Source organism: Macaca fascicularis, chromosome 9 (assembly GCF_037993035.2).
Source record: "Macaca fascicularis isolate 582-1 chromosome 9, T2T-MFA8v1.1".
NCBI lineage: Eukaryota > Metazoa > Chordata > Mammalia > Primates > Cercopithecidae > Macaca > Macaca fascicularis.
The window spans coordinates 73,527,202-73,549,096 of NC_088383.1; the positions used below are offsets into that span (position 1 = coordinate 73,527,202).

General features: G+C 36.6%; 1 protein-coding gene across 4 annotated transcripts in view; it reads right to left on the minus strand.

Annotated features, from left to right (window-relative positions):
- The window catches only part of MCU (mitochondrial calcium uniporter), a 209,027-nt gene that overhangs the window by 40,369 nt on the left and 146,763 nt on the right, over positions 1 to 21,895 (minus strand). For all 4 annotated transcript variants that reach the window (XM_005565546.3, XM_074001851.1, XM_045400085.2 and 1 more), the window contains one exon: positions 9,665 to 9,734. In XM_005565546.3, the coding sequence (XP_005565603.1) occupies positions 9,665 to 9,734 (70 nt within the window). The remainder of the gene's footprint in view (positions 1 to 9,664; positions 9,735 to 21,895) is intronic.

Genomic DNA, 21,895 nt, shown 5'->3' on the forward strand with positions numbered 1-21,895 from the left:
TTTTACCAAGTTGCCTAGGCTAGTCTCAATCTCATGAGCTCAGGTGATCAACCTGCTTTGGCCTCCCAAAGTGCTAGGATTACAGGCATGAGCTGCTGCATCTGACAGAATATCTATAATTAATATGTATAAACAAAATGTGTTGCTTCACAATAATTTCAGAAAAATCTACTTAAATATATAAAATAATTAAACTTTTCTTTAAATGTCAAGAGAAGAAAAATGACTGCTTCCACTGAGTTTAACAAGGGGAAAGAGTAAGTTAAACATCAAATGCTGGCAAGGATGTGAAACAACAGGAACTCTCATTCATTACTGCTGGGAATACAAAATAGTACAACCACTTTGGTAGACAGTTTGGTGTTTTCTTACAAAAATAAACATACTGCTACCAACCACAATTCTCTGTATTTACCCAAAAGAGCTGAAAAATGCCCATATAAAAACTTGCACACAGATGTTTGTAGTAGCTTTATTCATAATTGCCAAAACTTGGAAGCAACCAAGATGTCCTTCAGTAGGCAAGTGGACAAATTGTGGTACACCCAGATAACAGACTATTATTCAGTGCTAAAAAGAAATGAGCTATCAAGCCATGAAAAGACATAGAGAAAACTTAAATGTATCTTACCAAGTGAAAGATGTCAATCAGAAAAGGCTACATACTGTATGATTCCTGTAAGACATTCTGGAAAAGGCAAAACTATGGAGACAGTAAAAGATTAGTACCTGCCTACCAGGAGTTAGGGAAAAGGGAGATATGAATAGGTAGAGCACAGAGGATTTTTAGGGCGGTGAAACTCCTCTGTGTGATACTATAATGGTGGATACATGTCATATATACATTTGCCCAAAACCCATAGGATGTAAAACACCAAGTGTGAATCCTAACGAAAATTAATGGACTTGGGGTTGTAATGATGTGTCAATGCAGGCTCATCAATTATAACAAATGTACTCCTCTCATGGGGAGATATTCATCATGGGGGAGGCTATGCAAGGATTTAGGGGCAGGGAATATATAGGATATTTCTGTACCCTTCTCGCATTTGGGATGTGAACCTAAAACTGCTCTAAAAAAATAGTCTGTTTTTTAGTATTTTTGGTTAATTAACCTCTTTGAGAATCTGATAAAGCTATGGATGAACTTCTTCCTCAACCCTATTTCCTGAAAAAATCCAAACAGTTTGTACATAAAAATTTTAGATATAATTTATAAAATAAATTATTGTATTTATTTACAATTATTTTATAATTATATAATTTATAAAATTTCATTTTATATAACTACTTTATTTTATATGTAATACGAAGAAAATACAATTTTCTTTGTATTGCCCTATTTTAAAAATCAATGTTTACAAAACCTGAAGGATTATTTCCCTCATTTTTGAACCAAAATTAATGGCCATTTCCTGTTTTTTACAAAGAAATAAAATATACAAATTAAACGGAAAATAAAAGTTAATTCAAGAGGAAAGAACATGTAAATTATAGGCTGCTATTGTTTGGCTTGACTAAAGAAGTCACATACTGCCCTAGTTTTGGAACATGGTAAACTGAATATTATCTTTGATATCCAAAAGGTTGTGCACTTTCTATTTTGATGAAAGTGGTACTGAAAATTCCGAGAAAGGTATACGGTAACAAACAGAATCACAGCTCACTTTGTGAAATGATGCTAGGTTAAGTTTGTGCAAGGAAACTAAGAATTGTCTGAGAATTGATTTCATATCACTACTCAATACAATATGAAAAGTGAAAAGATTATAAATCCAAGTTTCAATTGTGAGGTTTTCTGTGTGAAGGTAATCTTTAAGAACTCTGCGGTTTTCCTATATGCCTACGGAGAAACTGACAAAACTTTTCATTCATGACTAGCCTACAGAGATACTTCAAGTAGTAGAAAATTCACATGGTTGTCCATTTCTACAGGACTATAGGACTGCAGGTGTGCGCCACCACGCCCAGCTAATTTTTTGTACTTTTAGTAGAGACGGTTTCACCATGTTGCCTAGGCTGGTCTCAAACTCCTGGCTTTACCTTACTCAGAGCAATAGTTTGGCTAAGAGTTTATGATTTTTCTGCCAAATCCATAACAACTATAAGGTCTTGAATTAGATTACTCATTCATAAAGCTCCAAATATCCCCAAGTAAATCAAGCCACAAATAAACTCCTCCTGTACTAACCTTTCTTTTCTTTCAAAAAGCAAAACTCCTGCCAAAAATTTAATAAAGCAAAGGAGAATTTTAAATTTTTTAACTTTTTTTTTGATAAAAATTTGTTCTTATGAAATTGATTACTTCTGTGGGAGCAGGCAAAATTTTTAGGCCTGTTGGAAGAGTCTTCAAAGCCAGTATGTGCCAGTGAAAGAAAGAAAAGCAATGCATTATTACAATGGGTGGAGCTGCTTTCTCCTCTGAGGCAGTATAAGTATGCACATTGCTAAGTTTGGAAGATGCGCCATCTGTGCAGAATACTAAGATCTTCATTAGAGTCAAAAATTTTTTTTGGGCCAGGCGTGGTGGCTCATGCCTGTAATCTCAGAACTTTGGGAGGCCGAGGCGGGTGGATCACCTGAGGTCAGGAGTTTGAGAACAGCCTGGCCAACATGGTAAAACCCCGTCTCTAATAAAAATACAAAAATTAGGGGGGCATGGTGGCAGGCACCTGTAATCCCGGCTACTCAGGAGGCTGAGGCAGGAGAATCACTTGAACCCAGGAGAAGGAGGGCGCAGTGAGCTGAGTGCCACTGCACTCCAGCCTGGCGACAAGAGCAAAACTCCATCTCAAAAAAAAAAAAAATTTTTTTTCTGGTAGTTATTTTGGCAAAGAAATTTAACAGTCTGTCAGAGATGCTGGTAGCCATTAATATTAACAGCCTTTGTAATTTCCACAAGAGACCTGGATATTAGGAATTTTTCTTTAATTGTGTCAACATGCATGTTAACAGACAAAAACTAGGAACTAACTGCTTTAAGCAGTATCAGTTTTTTCACCAAGCTGCATTCTGGAGGAAAATGAGTTAGTTTCCAATTCCCTCAAAATTCACTTCAAAATACTGGAAAAAATGATGACAATCCTGAAGTGGATGGCATCACCTGAAATCTGACATAAATTTTCTTCTGCTCCAAGCGAAGTAGTTCACTGTCAGCACATAAAGCTTAAAGGTCTTTCCATTTTCATGTGGCTTCTTTTCTTGATAATATAAAAGTCAATCTTGAAGAATCCTTCAAGGAAAGAGTTCTGTGATGAAACAAGTGCATCCACATTTTGGTAAAGTTTCAAATTGTAATTACTACTTACAAAAAAAAAAATCTGAACTGTTGGATATATTTTTAAAATAAAAAAAATAAGGTGCTTCTGTTTTCACAACTTTGTATTTAAGCTGGTGAGAACTCTGCCACGTTAAAATACTTAAGCTCTGTGAGCCCTATAATTTTTGGTGATTAAGTAGCTTCAATGCTTCATTTATTTTTTGTTGTCAAGTCTTTTTAAAGCTGGAAAGAAAGATATATAGTGGTGGGGTATAGTGGTTGGGTATGTATGTGCCCTCAATACAATAATGACACAGAATTTCCAACTGTGTACAACAGTTACTAACATGAGTTGACAAAAAGTCATTAATAACATCTGTCCCCTTTCTCTCAAAACTATTTGAAAAACTAACAAGAAAAACTCTAGACTATATAAAGAACTCTTACAACTCAATAATAAGAAGATAAATAGTCAAATGTTTTCAAAAGGTCCTTTGAATAGACACTTTACTAAATAAAATATCTGAATGGTTAATAAGCACATGAAAAGATGTTCAATATCATTAATTATCAGTGAAATCCAAATTAAAACCACAATGAAGTAATATTGTATATCCATTAGAGTGTATATAATCAAGATTGACTGTACCAAGGTTGGGGAGGATGTAGGGAGACTGTCACACCGATGAACTGCTGGTGGGAATGCAAAATGGTACAGTCACTTTGGAAAACAGTTTGCAGTTTCTTAAAAAAATTAAGCATACACCTACAGTATAACCCAACCATTTCATTCATAAGTATCTATCCAAGAAGAATGAAAACATGTCCATACAAAGATTTATAGGCAAATGTTGGCAGCAGCATTATTTTTAATAGTTCAAAATGGAAAACAATTCTAATGTCCCTCATTTGGTGAATGAATAAACAAAATGTGATATTTCTACATACTGGAATACTACCCAGCAATAAAAATAAAGAACTACAAATACACACTACAACATGGATAAGCCTTGAAAGCATTGCGCTGTGTAAAAGAAGCCAGATGCAAAAGACTACATATTGTATGAGTCCATTTATATGACATTTTTGGAAAAGGTTTAACTACAGAGACAGAAAGCAAATTGGTGGTTATCTGGGGTTGAGGGTGTGAGTGAAGATTAGAACTGGGGAACTTTAAAAAAAATTTTTTTGCTACACTATCAACTGACAAACAAGCGAGCGGTTCGAAAATGGATTGTTGTGGCTGGGCGTGGTGGCTCACGCCTGTAATCCCAGCACTTCGAGAGACTGAGGTGGGTGGATCACCTGAGGTCAGGAGTTCGAGACCAGCCTGGCCAACATGGCGAAACCCCTCTCTCCTAAAAATACAAAGATCAGTCGGGCATGGTGGTGCATGCTTGTAATCCCAGCTGCTAGGGAGGCTGAGGCACAAGAATGGTTTGAACCTGGGAGGGGGAGGTTATAGTGAGTCCAGACCGCACCACTGCACTCCAGCCTGGGTGATGGTGCGAGACTCCATCTCAAAAAAAAAAAAAAAAAAAGATGGTTTGTTGTGACAGTTGTACAATGATGGGTAAATTTTATGGTATGTGAAATACAGCTCAATAAAGCTTCTTTAAAAAGCAACAGGACAGAAAACAAAAACAAAAAAAAGCTGGAGCATATATCTGGTTCCCAAAACCACTCGCAGACCTTAGGTTTAGAATTTATATATTATCTATTACTTGGGTTGACTAAACAGATGGTTGTTTATTATTAAACAGGAATTTTCAGATACTTTCATTATTAAAATTATTTGCCCACAAACAATTTTTGTAGGGAAATCTTATATCTTTTGTTAAGTACAAGATAAACATAACAACTCTCTAGCGATTCTCACTTTTTTTTTTTTTTTGAGACAAGGTCTGACTGTCGTTCAGGAGGGAGCGGTGCAGTAGCGGATCCTAGCTCACTGTCGACTTGATTTCCCATCTCGTTGCAGCCTTGACCTCCTGGGCTCAAGCAATCCTCCCACCCCAGCCTCCCAAGTAGCTGAGACCACAGGCACATGCCACCACGCCCAGCTAATTTTTGTATTTTTTGGTAGAGATGAGGTCTATGTTGCCCAGGCTGGTCTTGAACTCCTGAACTCAAGAGATCCTCCCACCTTGGCCTCCCAAAGTGCTGGGATTACAGGCGTGAGCCACCATGCCAGGTCCTAGCAATTCTTAATATAAGGCAGTTTGAGTAGGGTTTCATTTCTGGATTTTAAAAAAAAGCAGCTAGATAAGGCTATTTTTCTTGCTCTTTCTCTAGCTCACTTTTCACACTTTCCCAATAGCTAGAGTGAAGATAGGTCCTGGTCTACACTATTAAAAAGTATCAGGCAGCCGGGTGTGGTGGCTCACGCCTATAATCCCAACACTTTGGTAGGCTGAGGCGGATGGATCACAAGGTCAAGAGATCGAAACCATCCTGGCCAACACAGTGAAACCCCGTCTCCACTAAAAGTACAAAAAAAAAAAAAAAAAAAAAATTAGCCAGGCGTGGTGGTGGGTGCCTGTAATCCCAGCTACTCGGGAGGCTGAGGCAGGAGAATCACTTGAACCCGGGAGGCGGAGGTTGCAGTGAGCTGAGACTGCACCACTGCACTCCAGCCTGGTGACAGAGCGAGACTCGGTCTCAAAAAAAAAAAAAAATCAGGCATCTCCTTTCATTCTCAAAAGTGTTCTGAGTTGGATGATAAATTAGACAAACTGTCTACAGCAGAATTATCCACATCATTGTAACTTCCACTAACATGAAGGGAAACCCCTGAAGGCTTTAAAGACTTCAAGTAAGTATAAACTATATAACCATAAAAATTTTACTATTAGTCATTTTACAGTTGAGGATCTGGGGCACAGAGAAATTAAAATAAGTCTAAGACCACGTGTTTTAGATTTGAGGTCTTTAACACTACCACAACCACTCCTTACAGAATAAGTACTATTTCTACATTTTTCTGTTGGAGGTGTTAACTATTACTATCTACATTTCATGGATGAGGAAACAGGCTTTGACTTATCACTTACCGGGGGTTATAAGGAGGTTAAGTGGTAGAACTGGGATATAAACCTAGGTCTGCTTGACTTCAAAGCTTGTACTCCTAACCTTTAAGCAGAATGCCTCTCATAAAACGGAACGTGGGTGTCAGTATGGGTATGTGTTTGCTCCACGGTTTGGTCTAGGGGAATCTGTATCACTATAACATTGTATGCAAAATTTCCTATGTTTATATAAATTCTTCTAGAGAAAGGGTCTAGAGCTTTCAATAGATCCTCATAAGTATTTACGATACCAAAAAGAAAAAAAATCTAGAACCTGTTAGATTGCTTTGTTAGAGAGGTAAGCATTTAAGATAATCTACATATTTTATTATCAGTTGTTACCGTCATAACCAGATTTGTCAACTAACATAATTAATAATTACTGAAAAGCAGTATATATAGGTATATTTACTAAGTATATAAATACCATAATTACAGGATATGATATTTTAGACCTTGCACTTCTAAAAACCGAGGGTGAAGCCCTCATTTAATACTGAAGATGACCAGCAGTCACAACAAAGAGCAGGGAGTGATGGTAGAAATTTCTGTTGCTGGTGACCAAACTCTACTTACTGGAGTAGCTGTGGATTAAGCAGTTTTCTCACAAGCTATACTGACCTAAGGTAAAATTAACTTAGAAGTACAAAATGGCCGGGCGCGGTGGCTCACGCCTGTAATCCCAGCACTTTGGGAGGCTGAGGTGGGTGGATCACGAGGTCAGGAGATCGAGACCATCCTGGCTAACACGGTGAAACCACGTCTCTACTAAAAATGTAAAAAATTAGCCGGGTGTGGTGGCGGGCACCTGTAGTCCCAGCTACTTGGGAGGCTGAGGCAGGAGAATGGTGTGAACCTGGGAGGCGGAGCTTGCAGTGAGCCGAGATTGTGCCACTGCACTCCAGCCTGGGTGACTGAGTGAGACTGTCTCAAAAAAAAAAAAAAAAAAAAAGTACAAAATTAGAAAGATGTACAATAAGGAACATCAAGCTACATTAAAACAAATAATTTTGTGCTTTTATTTCTTGATAAGTAATATGAATTAGTTTTCTTAAGAAGGATAAATAGTGTTGCTTGGAATTTGGGGAGACACTCTTTTTTTTCTTAAGTTGGTATCCTTTTAGTTTTTGTAAAAATAATATTGCCTTCAAACCCTCATACTGGCAACCTATTAGCATTTATGTCCTCTGATAACATTTGACCAGATACCCCAGTATAACTGTACCATTGTTAAATTACTGAAATATCTCCATATGGACAGAATATAGGTATATATAACACAGCCTATATGTAGGTATATATAACAGGATAATAGTAATGGCAATAAGTAGCAAAATTAATATCAATTCCAATATGAATTTATTAGTTCAAGTTAACTGCCACTAAATATCATAACTGCCAATAGGACTTGACCTTCCTGCTGTAGTATAACATGTGACTTGGTTGATATTCTTTATGAATATGTACTGATATATGTGGATATTGAATATGTGATAATTTTAAACAATATCATAAAGACTAGAAATTTTTGAATGAAATAGTTCAGCAAAAGCTGAGTGGATTCAGCAATATAAACCTTTTCTTTTCTTTTTTTTACAGTGAGAGAAATTCTTTTTATTCAAACTATCTAATGATGGCACCCTGCAGTGGTAATGGAGTAAGTCAGAACCTGGGAGTGGTGCTGGCATAGATGTGGACAGTCACCATTTGGCTATTTAATGGACCAAGCAGTGTCAGGAGGAAGAGAGATACCCACCCACTGCATTGAAGGAGCTTAAGGAGGGAAAGGAATAGGTAGCATAGCCAGGTGGCATTATGGTCCTCTGGCTTGTGGCCATGTAGAAAGTACTGCTATCTGGGTACATACTGACTCTTGACTGGGGGCAACACAGCTAGCTTTCTGGCCACAACACAGTGCTAAGTACTGTTTTTTAATTTATACATTAATTGGTACTAATTTATTAGTTTTTTTGTCTTTAAGAGACTGGAAACAGAGAGCCAGCTAATATTTTCCTTATTTTGATTTTGGTCTATTTTCCCCTTTTTAACCTTTCCGTATTACAAACAAGTAATCACAATGGATTTTTCTTCCAAATTTAGAAGATCTGGCAAATACGAGCACACTATCTATAAATTCACGTAACAGCTTTGGGAGGTGATTCTGATAACACTGCAAAAAATTATACTGACTAAATGTTGGGGATTCTAGTGTTTTCATGATTCATTTTCTGGGCTTCTTTAGTTTTAGGCACCCTTGTAAATTTGCAGGATGCTCTTTCAGCGGTTGTTGTGCTTATAAATAAATGTTTCTAAGGTTGAAATCAGAGCTCTATCAAACTCAACTTTACACAGAGGAAACATATCTAACAGTCAACCCCTAAACTAAGCAACCTAAACTGTAAATGCACAATACTGGGTAAGAGAAATGGCAGTAAGAGTTATAAACACATCTCCCTCCACTACCATAAAAACAACAAAGGTTTGGATCCTGTCAACAGTTTATAGCATCACAGACCTTTAAAAAAGATTGCATGTGGTCTGCAAGCATCTGTTTATCCCTTCCCACATCAAAGAAGAGTATTGTAGTCCTATACCTAAGTAGGGAAAAAGACAAGCAAGAGTAGGAGGTCTTAGACTTTGAGTTCCTTCTGTCTAGGCTCTGATACAACAAGAGGCTGGAGTGTTTGATCATCATTATCCATAATGTGAAGACCCAATGGTTGGAAAACACAAAAGATGGTGCTTCCGTGATCTTCAAATTAACCATGTCCCTAGTTTTAACAGATAAATGAGGCCGGGCACAGTGGCTCACGCCTATAATCCCAGCACTTTGGGAGGCTGAGGTGGATGGATCACGTGAGGCCAGGTGTTCGAGACCAGTCTGGCCAACATGGTGAAACCCCATCTCTACAAAAAATACAAAAATTAGTTGGGCATGGTGGTGCTCGCCTGTTCCCAGCTGCTCAGGAGGCTGAGGCAGGAGAATTGCTTGAACCCAGGAAGCGGAGGCTGCACTGAGCTGAGATCGCACCACTGCACTCCACCTGGGCAACAGACCAAGGCTCCATCTCAAAAATAAAAAATAAAAGATATATGATCATTTAATAACCTATGAAGTCTTAATGGATCTTAGTGTTTCTTCTTGGTTTCTTCTCTAAACTCACTAGATCCTCATCCAAATTTTATTTTCCTTCTCCTCCTTTCCCTCTCTAACCCCTAAGCCCATCTTAAGTGAAAGAGTATGGTTTATAAATTTTTGTGTCAGATAGAGAATAGGAAACATTGAGCTAAGAGGGAAATAATATTAGACATAAAAGGTGGATTTGCTGAAACTCACCATCAGAGGGCACAACAGTACTGCAATAAACAACTCCCAAATTCTGCCAGGAAGAGATCCTTTGGTGTACCTAGACAACATAAAAGATACATCTACTGTCAGAATGGAACAACAAACATATACTTATGTGTGTGTATATAATAAATATATAAATATGATTACTTAAGTAATATGTATGCTTTGTAGAAAACTTTAAAAATATAGATAAAAGAAAATAAAAGTCTTTCAAACTCTTATCATCCTAAAATAATAGTGGTGAACATTTTGGTGTTTTCAAGATTTATGCAAACACATTTACATATACAAACACAAGTATACATGTTACATTAAACAAAATTAGAATTATACAAATCATGTTTTATGTACTTTAAAAACACTTAATATTGATTCTAGGTACTATCAGGCCTCAAGTAAACTTTCTGGCTTTTTCTTCCTCTGGTTACCTTTCAGACCTTTATCTCCTTCCTATCTCTTACCAGGTATAACAGTTATTAAGTAGCTGTATCAACAATTTACTATTATGGAGTAGGTGTCTGGTCTTTATGTTCACTCTCCTTTTTAAAAAACTTGGAGAGGCAACCTCACTACTTGAGTCCTTAATCATGACCGCTTCAGAGTGTTAGAAAAAATCACTCCCACTCACATCCATCTCTACTACTTCCTTGAAGAGCAATGTCACTGTGGATGTGGATCTGGAACTCAGGTTCTCATAACTAAGCCATGTTTCAGAATGAATACTGAATACATTTCTCACTTGGCAAATACTTTATTCCTTTGTATCTTTTACTTTCCCAGCCCCAAAAAGTATCAAAGGAAGAGGAAGGGCAGGCATTAACTGAATAAAATCCAATATACCTGCTTCAGGCCTGACATATTCCATTCCATCAGCACAAAGAAAAATCATTTAGCATCTACTAAGCTGTATTAAGGTGTGCATTGTCACAGAGTCCTAAATGATTTTTCTTTGTGTTGATGCACTTCATATGACTATCATTAATTTCCATCTCGTTTCAACTTAAGAGAGCATGCAGAAATGTGAGACTGACATTTATAAAAAATTTAAATAAATAATTTAAAAATTACTTGAGACTTGGCTTACAGCTAGTTTAGTTTTAAATCTTTGATTCATTAGGAATTACTTCTAGTCAAAGTAAGTCGAAATCTAGTTTCCCTCTAATGACAACATAGCTGTCCCATACAATGAATAATACGTCTTTTCCTTTCTTATTTGAAATGTTATGTTTATAATTTTCCAGATAATTACATGAATTTGGATCTATTTCTGAACTTCTATTCTGCTCATGCTCTAGTAGCCACATTGTTTTAACATTCTAGTCTTATATTTCAGTGTCTGGTAGGGCTAGTTTTCCCTTATTACTTTTCTTTAAGAAATTTCCCAGTTATTCTTATTTGTTTCTCCATATGAACTTTAGAGTCAGTTTATCTAGACGTACACACACATGCACAGCTATTGGTTTCAAAAAAAACAGTATTGTGCAGTGGTTAAAAGCACAGAATCTGAAATAATCTTGCCTGAGTTCATTTTGTAGTTCAGTAACTTTAACTGCAACCCTTGGGCAAGTTATTAACTTCTTTGTGCCTTGGTTTCTTCACTGAAAAATGGGCAAAAAGTGATACTAACATCACCCATGTAAAGTACTTGTGAGGACTAAATGAGTAATACATATAAAGTCCTTAGAACATGCCTGGCATAGAGTACATTCTCAATAAATACTAGCTATATCTTGTTGTGAGATATTAACTTCATGGGTTAAAAAAGGATTTTGATTTTTGCCAAAGAATCTTGTAAGTCTTTCCATTTAAGTCTCTGTTTGTATTTCTGAGAAGCAATTTAAAGTTGCTCTCAAGCAGATCTTGCAGGCTCTTTTTCCTCGTGTAATGGTTTTTGTACTAAGTCTTGTCCAATATTAGGAACATGACCCCTGCATGTTTGAGTTTGCACATGCCTATTACAGCTTTGCGTGTTCTTTAATTTTGTTATCCTTTCTGAGTTTCTTTGCTTTCATTTTCTTAGTAATCTGATTTGGGAATGTTTTAATAGAATTAGGAGAATTAGAATCTGGGAATGTTTTAATAGGAGAATGTTTTAATAGGAGAATTACTTTAATTAATATAGCATACATATTTAAGCTCTCATCAGTTATGAAATTGTATGCGATGTTTTCTAAAGTAAAAATACTTTACTAGTGACTGGGCATGGTATCTTGCGCCAGTAATCACAGCACTTTGGTAGGCTGAGTGACAGGATTGCTTGAACCCAGGAGTTAGAAGAGGCTGCAGTGATCTATGATCGTGCCATTGCACTCCAGCCTGGGCAACAGAGTGAGACCTCATTTCTTAAAAAACATTAAAATAAAATTACTCAATGATTTGTGCTTACTTTGTTTATGTACATATTCCTTCTGATAATAAAAAAGGTTTACTTTTTTGTTCTAGTAGCTACTTCAGAGTAAAAGTCTGAAGTCTTTTAACGGCCTCTGAAAGTCCAATATTCTCTGATATCCCATTTTCTCTGACTTCATCGCTTACCACTCTCCCTCCTATATTACTGTGCTTTACCCCTTTACACTCTTCCCTGTTTCTTGAGCCCAGCTACGTTTTTGCTTCAGGGCCTTTGTAATAGCAACTACCTTTGCTTAGAATACTGTTTCTCTAAATAACTATCTGGCTCAGTTCCTTCAAATATTTGTTCAAATTTCATTGTCTGACTAAGGTCTACTCACCCACTACAAAAAAAGCAATCTCATCAATGGGTACTCCTAATCCTTTTATGCTGTATTTCTCCCCATACATTTAACACCTCTTAACAAATTACTTATTATTTTTATTTTGTCTGTCTCCTCCAACCCATGAAGCAAAAATTTTCATCTGTTTTGGTCACTGACAGTGCTTGGCAAATAACAAGTCCTCATCGAATACATGTTAGGCAAAAAAACAAAAACAAAAACAAAAATCCTATATTTTATAGTTTTTTTATAACTATAGTTTTACATAAAATATACTGTAACATATAAAAATCCTATCTCTATTATCAGCAATGATTAATACAGCTATGTTTCTTTTTTCTTTCCCTCTACCACTCGGTTTATTAGATTATTTCTCTTAGTGTTTACCTTTCGCTCTAACCTACGTATCTATGTATCAACTATAGACTCCCCTCCACCCCAATCTTAAGATTTTACTAGATTTATTGATTTCAAATGACATCTTTTGACAGGTTGTTATAAAACATGACAACATCATTTATTTCCTCATCAACTTTCATTACTGCACTGTCAAGGTTTTAACGATTCATATTCTGCTCTATAAATCTAATTTCCACATTTGTTTTAGTCTTAATGCTATAGATCAATGGACTCTATGTTCACTGCCAATACTTTAGCTGTAGTTTCTCCTTTCATTTCTTGGTTGGCTGCACTTCTTCCTGTAGAAGTAGGACTCATAAAAGCTAAATTTCCTGTAGCTTGGCATGTTAATTTCTAAATTAATCTTTCCTTGAGGATTTGGAAGGGAAAGTATCCGTGTTGAATGCTGCTTTGAAGAAGTCTGAGGTCAGCAGCTTCCTTTGGAGAACTGTGCTTGGCTGGCTTTGTTGGGGATCTGCAACCATAGGTATCATTCCTCAGGGTTTCCCCACACACCTCTATTTGACCTTCACTGGATCTGACAACCTTCCTTTATATAATAAGTGTTTTGGAATTGCAGAGATCTCCCTAGTTGTGCTGAAGATGGGGCTTGTATTTTTGTCTTATTCTCTTTCCTATTCCAAGATGTGAGAAGAGAAGAGAGAAACTGCTGCCTTTACTGGGCCATTATTTGTTTATGTAGTAACTTTTAAATACTCACATCTTCAAACACATACAGTAGGAAGCACAGTGTGAAGAAATCTCATGAACCCATCATCTGCTTCTATATTTATCAACATTTTATCAAATTCAGTTCATCTATATCCACCTAGTTTTTTCCCTTCAGTGTATCTTAGAAGGAAATCCCAACCATCATATCACTTCAATATACATACACTGGGCCGTTTTAAAACAGAAATCCTCTGTCCTCTATGACTTCATAAATTATCCTTAACAGTAATAAAATATGTTTTTGTGGGGCAGAGAACCACATCATTACATGGTTGGTTATGAGTAATATTTGTTAGATGATATAGAACATGGGTTGGCAGGCTGGCTGCCAGTTTTTGTAAATACATTTTATTAGAACATAACAAAACTCATTCATTTACTTACTCTCTATACCCCAACTCAACTACTTTCACATCACAACAGCAAAATTGAGTGGTTGATATACAGCTGCAAGAGTTGAGTAGCTGCAACAGAGACCACATGGCCCACAAAGTATCAAATATTTACCATCTGGCCCTTTAAGAAAATGTTTGCTGATCCTTGCTTATAGAACAGTTTCTGTAGTTTTGGGATAATTCACTTTCTCAAAGTCCTTCCCACCTACTTCTATAATGACACTGCCAATTATAAAGTACCACATATTAAGTATTTACAAACACACATATAAGTCCTTTTTTTCCTTTAAACCTTCCAGAAGTTTAGAGTCTAATAAAGATAACAAAAACAAAAATTATTTTGCTCTTGCCTTTTTTCCTTGAAATATGGCAACAACAAAAAACAAAAAAAACCAAGGAAGCAATTATAAGAGCTCAAGGTCAAAGAACCATCGCTATTCTAAACTCTTCCATAACTCCCCTAAATTGAAAATATTTCGTGGTTTAAATTTTGTATTTTTAACATGTCACAAGAAAATAGTAAGTTTTTAAAAGTTTTTTTCCTTTACTGTTTAGGTTTTTTTTTCCTCCCCCTTTACTTTCCTTGGAAGCTTTTAATAAATATTTGACTGATGCTGAAAGTTTGAAAAATATACCAAAAAGTTAAAAAAGAAAGAAAAGTCAGCAAAAACAATCAGGCAAATGGTATGTAATATTTACATATTTAAATTTCACAGGCAGATACCAAGATTAAAATAGTCAAGTTAAATCTTGGCAGATACAAAGATTAAACTTCAGTAAAGTTAATTATTTAGAAAGTATTTCAAAAATTATCAGAGAAAGGGAAAATCTCTAGGAATTTTTTTTTTTCTTCTTAGTGTCTCTCTCTGTTGCCCAGGCTGGAGTGTAGTGGCGTGATCTTGGCTCACTGCAATCTCTGCCTTCTGGGTTCAAGCGATTCTCCTGCCTCAGCCTCCCGAGTAGCTGGGACTACAGGCGAGCACCAACCATGCCCGGCTGGCTAATTTTTGTATTTTTTAGTAGAGACAGGGTTTCACCATGTTGGCCAGGCTGGTCTCGAACTCCTGAACTCAAGTGATCTGTATATCTTGGCCTCCCAAAGTGCTGGGATCACAGGCATTAGCCAAGGCACCCAGCCTCCCTAGAAATATTGGTGCCAAATGAATAAGGTGATTTGGTGCCCCCATAGTTCCTTGAAAAGAGACGGCAAGTTTATTCTTTTGGTACCAGTCCATATCTTTAATAAGTAACTTGAGAACTTTAAGGAATATCAGGGACTTGAAACTAAAAGAAAGTATAACGACTGCCGTAGTATTATAATCATTTACCTTTGATCTTAATCCCTAGTGTTATCAATTTAGAGTCAGGCTACAAAACACTGTAACTTTATTTCTCCAAAACATAAGATTTAAGCCAATAAAAATTAAACTTTAGAATGATAAAAAAGATATTTTATGCCCTCAGAAAAGTATTAAATTCAAGTCAAAATTTACTTTTAAATTCCTTACTGTGATCATAAATTATTCAACTATACTTAATTCATCTTTCATAGTTCAAAAGAGCAAACTCAGCAGTATACTCCTTCCAGAAACTTGGGAGGATTGTCAAATCTAAATAACCTGTCAATAGCCCCCAAATATTCACAGTCAAATAGACATCAGGCTAAAGGAAGGGGAATGGTGAGGAGGAAGAAGGGAGGAGGGTGCAGGGAGGGAGGGAGAGAGAGAGAGGAAAAAAAAAAGAAAGAGATGGAAAGTTATTTTCTTACTAACCTAGTTCCCTTTAAGAAAATCTTGGGATCTAATTTCATTAAGAAACAAACACCTACCAACTACATCAAACTAAACTATATTAACTGCATCAAACCGCTTTAGATGGAATAACTGTATCTATGTATTTGTCCATGGCTAAAATCTTATTATAAATAGCCTCACTCTGCCTCAAGTTTGGATATGTCCACTTGTATCTCCCTGTTACATTTCCCTTAGCACAACATGGAATGCTTATAAAATGAACCCCTTTCAATAATGTTCCAAAAATTTCGTTTCTAAGACCAGAGTACCCATATTTCAGCAACTCTGCCAAACCTGTCTCCAAAATTCAGTGCTTGTACGGATACTCCAATTAGCAGCATAAACTATTTCAGTTGGTCTAAAGCAAGACACACCTGTAACAACTTACACAGGTTGGGATCAGTCTTTTTCCATATCCCTGATACAGCAAAGTTGTTGAAACATCATATCAGCAACATTTACTACTTCTAATCTACCGATACACTAAATAAGGACTGTGGCTTTAACCTGGAGATTGGATAGTGGGGGAAAACACTGGAATGGGAAGACTTGGGCCCACTTCCACAACTCACTATCTTGAATTTCCACTTCTAAGTCTCTGTTTCTTCATCTGTTAAATTAAAAATAATGCAACAATGATAACAAAACCATTTCACAAGGCTGGTTTCACTTAAGGAAAGTGACAATATAAACATGATAACACTTGAATGACTAATATTCTACAGAAACAAACTCAAAATAAACCTTCAATATCCTTAAGAGACTGACTCAACATAAAAAATTTAATTACTATAATACATTTCAAAAACCACAACTATCTCTAAACAGAGATAATATACAAAATAAACATCTTATGATGTTAAGGTAGAAATCTGAGGTTTTAAAAGACTATCTCTTCAGATACCAACATAAAACACATTTGAAGATTTGTTGTTTTACTGCTAAGCTACTCTGAGAAATAAAAGTAATTATGATTTCTGTAAGCATTTTTTGATACAGAGTACAAATTTCTCCCTATATATTAAAGGTCTGTTTTATTTTTGACTGATGTAGGTACAAATGCATTCCATGTTGTACTGAGATGGTCATTGAATGTGTTGTTCATTATTACTTTTTAAAAACTAAAAACCCAAATGCAAAGATCTTTACTTAAAGGACTCACTGTCACATAAAACCTAGCATTTGTACCTTTTAACAATCATTTATGCAATTCAAAGCAGCATATAAATTTAGATGCAAGGGAATAAAGTCCGAATGTAAACTCCATGCGAATAGACACTCTACGTATTCCCCCGTTATCTGTGAGGGATATGTTCTAAGACTCTCAGTGGATGCCTGAAGCCACTGACAGTACAAAACCCTATGTTTTTTCATATAAACACATACCTATGGATAAAGTTTAATTTATAAATTAGGCACAGTAAGAGATTAACAATAATAAAAAAGAATAATTACAACAATATATTGTAATAAATGTTATACAAATGTGGTCTCTTAAAATATCTTATTGTACTGTACGTGGATGATTTACGTCTTGGGTGGGACAGAGTGGGACAGCGTAGGACTGTGTGAGATCTCACCATACTACTCAGGACAGTGCACCATTTAAAACTTAATTATTTCTAGCATTTTTCATTTAATATTTTCAGACTGCAGCTGACTGTGGGTAGTGAAAACCACAAAAAGTGAAACAGCAGGTGAGGGGGAACCACTGTACTGTATCTGTTAAATGAATAAATGTAGTTGGCTTGTAGAGTTTTATTGAGAGTAAAAATGGAACTTCATTTGGTTGCCCTTTTTGATAGACAGTTCAGTTTGGCAATGGTTCTTTTCATCACCTGAATTCATATTTCCTTACACAGTGCCATTAAAGCCTGTGGAATCTCAATGCATTTGTTGACATAACAATGTTGGGGAACTAGTTGCATCTATTACAACATATTGAGATAAAACTTCCTTCTTAAAGTGCCATAAAAGTTAGGAAAATACAAACTTTACAAAGTATTTTATTTTGGTTTGGTGATGGATAAACAGGTGTTAGTTACATTTGTGTCTATACCTCATAGAACTGAAAGGGCTTATATTTTTAAGTGTTTTTTTTCTACTTTGATGATGCCTAGGGCCTGAGAAATCTGTGTTTGTTTTAGAAAATGGCTACTCAAAATGTAGTCCATGGATCTGGGGCATCAGCATCACCTGGGAGCTTGTTAGAATGTCGATTCTCAGGCCCCACCTCCGACCTACTGAATCAGAATCTGTATTTTAACAAGGTCACCAGGAAATTCACACGCACATTAAAGTCTGAGAAGCACTACCACAGTTCATGCAAATGAGTCCAAAGGGATGCATTAGTTAGCTAGGAACAGTATTGTCAGACCTTTCACCATTCTCATTTATCAAGACCCCAGCATAAGCAACTAGGGTTCATAGAGAGGAAACACCACATAGCAGAAACCAATGCATTGAGTTTCAAAGGCTAGATTCTAGTCTCATCTCTAGTTACATGACCTTGAATCTTAGTTCTCATCTGTAAAATGCATGGGTTATATAACATACATTGTAAGGCCCTTCCAACTCTGAAAGTCTATTAATTCATGAAAATAAATACAAATACATTATTTCCTGACACACAAGACACACACCACAAAGTAGTTTAGAGAAACAGTTCAACCATATGTGATAGAATAAGTAATTGGGCCTACTTAATGCTATGGGGCCTTGTCTATCAATTACTTTGTATTTATTTGGTTTGAAAAATCAACCTCTTTGTTTTCCCACTTGGTTTCTGGAAGATGCAGAGTGGTGAATAACTTAGGAAGTGGGTGGTTGCTATTAATAACTTCTCTCACTGCTTCCTTTGTTCTTGAATACTGATAAAACACAGGTAATAGGATTCTGGAAAAATTAAAAACAAATTTGGAATTGTACAGGAGCAAGAGGATGCTATCGTTCTTAGAAAAAACATGGCTGAAATATTTAGAGGTGAAAGATTATGATGCCTGACACTGTCAGATCAGGAAACAATAATATGCATATGTATACATATACACATGTGCATACACATAGGTAGAGAGAAATAAAGCAAATGTGGCAAAAGATGAGTAACTGGTGAATCTAGGTAATGGGTATAAGACTGTACTTTGTAGTCTTTCCGCAATTTTCTGTAGGTTTGAATTTTTTCAAAATAAAAAATTAAGAGAGAAAAAGAATTATAAATATCTACTGACCCAATTGTGCTCTGTTGTATTCTTCTCTTTTTTAAGGTGATATATAACAGATTTATTTACTTTTCTGTAACCTTTAAAAGGCATCAGAAAAGCTAGAATAGAAGAAAAAAAGATCAGTATAGAAAGAATTTCAGTAATGTACACTTCCATGTTGCTACTTTATTTTAACCCTGACTTACAGACTTAACTTTTTTCTCAGGTAAGGCTAAAATAAAAAGGGAAAAAGAAATGCTGGTGAGAAGTCATCTCAAATCTTCTTTGTATTAATGAAGTAAACAATTTCAAATCAAAAGTATGCTTTGTGTGATTTTCATTTTTGCTCTAGCTTCAGTTAATAACAAAAAGAATGCAGTTACCACTCACAAATATAAATAACTATAGGCCTTTCTTATTCCCCTGCAATGAGAGGGATACAACAGCTGCTATAAAAATCACTCTCTACCCTCCTATGTGTTGTGTGAGTGTGAAACTCATACCATGAAAAGAAAAAAATATAAAAAGAGAAAGTTATAGCAAAGTAGCTGGTTTTGTTTTAGAATTCTTTTTCCATTTACTGTAAGTTATTTTACCTAATTACAAATAAAATAAATATGCTACCTACATTTCTAACATAATTGTCTCACTTAGTTACAAACCTCAAAACTGGAATAACAGAAATCATGGGCCAGGCGTGGCAGCTCATACCTGTAATCCCCAGCACTCTGGGAGGCCGAGGCAGGCGGATCACCTGAGGTCAGGAGTTCAAGACCAGCCTGACCAACATGGTGAAACTCCATCTCTACTGAAAAAAAAAAAAAAAAAAAAAAGGCCAGGCGCAGTGGCTCAAGCCTGTAATCCCAGCACTTTGGGAGGCCGAGGCGGGTGGATCAGGAGGTCAGGAGTTAGAGACCAGGCTGGCCAACATGGTGAAACCCCGTCTCTACTAAAAATACGAAAATTACCCGGGTGTGGTGGCATGCACCTGTATTCCCAGCTACTCAGGAGGCTGAGGCAGGAGAATCACTTGAACCTGGGAAGTGGAGGCTGCAGTGAACTGAGATCGTGCCACTGCACTCTAGCCTGGATAACAAAGTGAGACTCCATCTAAAAAAAAAAAAAAAAAATACAAAAATTAGCCGGGCGTGGTGGCAGACACCTGTAATCCCAGCTACTCGGGAGGCTGAGGCAAGAGAATTGCTTGAACCCAGGAGGCGGAGGTTGCAGTGAGCCAAAATCGCACCATTGCAGTCCAGCCTGGGTGACAAGAGCGAAACCCTGTCTCAAAAAAAAAAAAAAGAAAGAAAGAAAGAAATCATGTACCAGCTGACTAATAAGATTCCTTCATTCCTTCCAGATTTTATCCAGTAGGAACACCATAAGAACAACAAAGCACATTCCATTAATTGGAGATTTTATAGCATTCATAAAGGCCTTTTTGGGGATAGTAGGGAGGGACAGGGTCTCACTCTGCCATCAAGACTAGAGTGCAGCAGTATGATCCTAGCTCACTACATCCTTGACCTCCTGGGCTCAAGTGATCCTCCTGCCTCAGCCTCCTGAGTAGCTGGGATATGCCACTGTGCTCAGCTAAGTTTTTTAATTTTTGTAGAGATGAGGTTTGGCTATGTTGCCAGGGCTGGTCTTCAACTCCTGACCTCAAGGAATCCTCCCGACTCGGCCTCCCAAAGTGCTAGGATTACAGCTGTGAGCCACTGTGCTAGCCCATAAGTCTTACTTGTCTTTAACTCTTTGGCTTCAAACAAATGCACTAATTTTGATAGCCTCTATTCTCTTTCTCTACCTTTAGCTAAGGGGACTTATTTTTATTTGCTTGGTTTTTTAAAATACCCTTAACAAAGTCATGCCAAGGTGTAACTTTACATAATGAACAGATTAAGATTAATACCAAAGAGTAACAGTCATTAAAGGTCTTAGTGCAGTATAAAGGGGAAGATCAAATAAGAGAGTTAAGAGGATTTTCACATATAATTCAAAACTGAAAACATTCAACCCAGAATGGTCCTCAGCCCACTCTGCCTATGACTCCAGCTGACCTCTCCTGTCTGTTTAGGGATCACATGGGGACCAGTCTCTTAGCAAGCCATTCTAAGTCACAACTTTACACAGTTGAGAGACCAGCAGATGCTTATTTGCGTATAAAGAAAGAATACCATTACTAACATCACTACCATCTTCTATATTTTCTGAGATGCACAGGGCCCAATTTGCACTCTTTTTGTGACTGCCTTCTTTCACTTAGTGTGATGTTTTCAAGGCTCATCTATGTTGTAGCACATATTGGTACTTAATTCCTTTTTATTACCAAATGATATTCCATTGTATGGATATATGACATTTTGTTTATCCATTCATCAGTCACTGACTGTGTGGGTTGTTTCCACTTTTTAGCTATTATGAATAATGCTGCTATAGACATTCATGTACAAGTTTTTGTACGAACATATATTTTCCTACTTCTTGGATAGCTATCTAGGAGTAGAACTGTGGGGTCCCATGGGAACTCTGATAACATTGTGAGGAACTGCCATACTATTTATATAAAGTGGCTGCTATTTTTACATTACATTTGCATTTACAGCGAGGGTTCCAGTTTCTCTATATCCTTACTCACACTTGACACTGTCTTTTTTCTTTTTTCTTTTTTTTTTTTTTGAGACAGGGTCTCACTCTGTTGCCCAGGCTGAGTACAGTGGCACAATCAAGACTCACTGCAGATTTGATCTCCTGGGCTCCAAGCAATCCTCCTGCCCTGGCCTCTCAAAGTGCTGGGATTACAGGTGGGAGCCACTGTACCCAGTCCTATCTGTCTTTTCAATTATACTATCTTAGTAGATGTTAAATGGTATCTCATTGTGGCCTTGATTTCCATTTCTCTGATAAGTAATGATGTTGAGCATTTTTTCATATGCTTACTGACCACCTTTATATCTTCATTGGA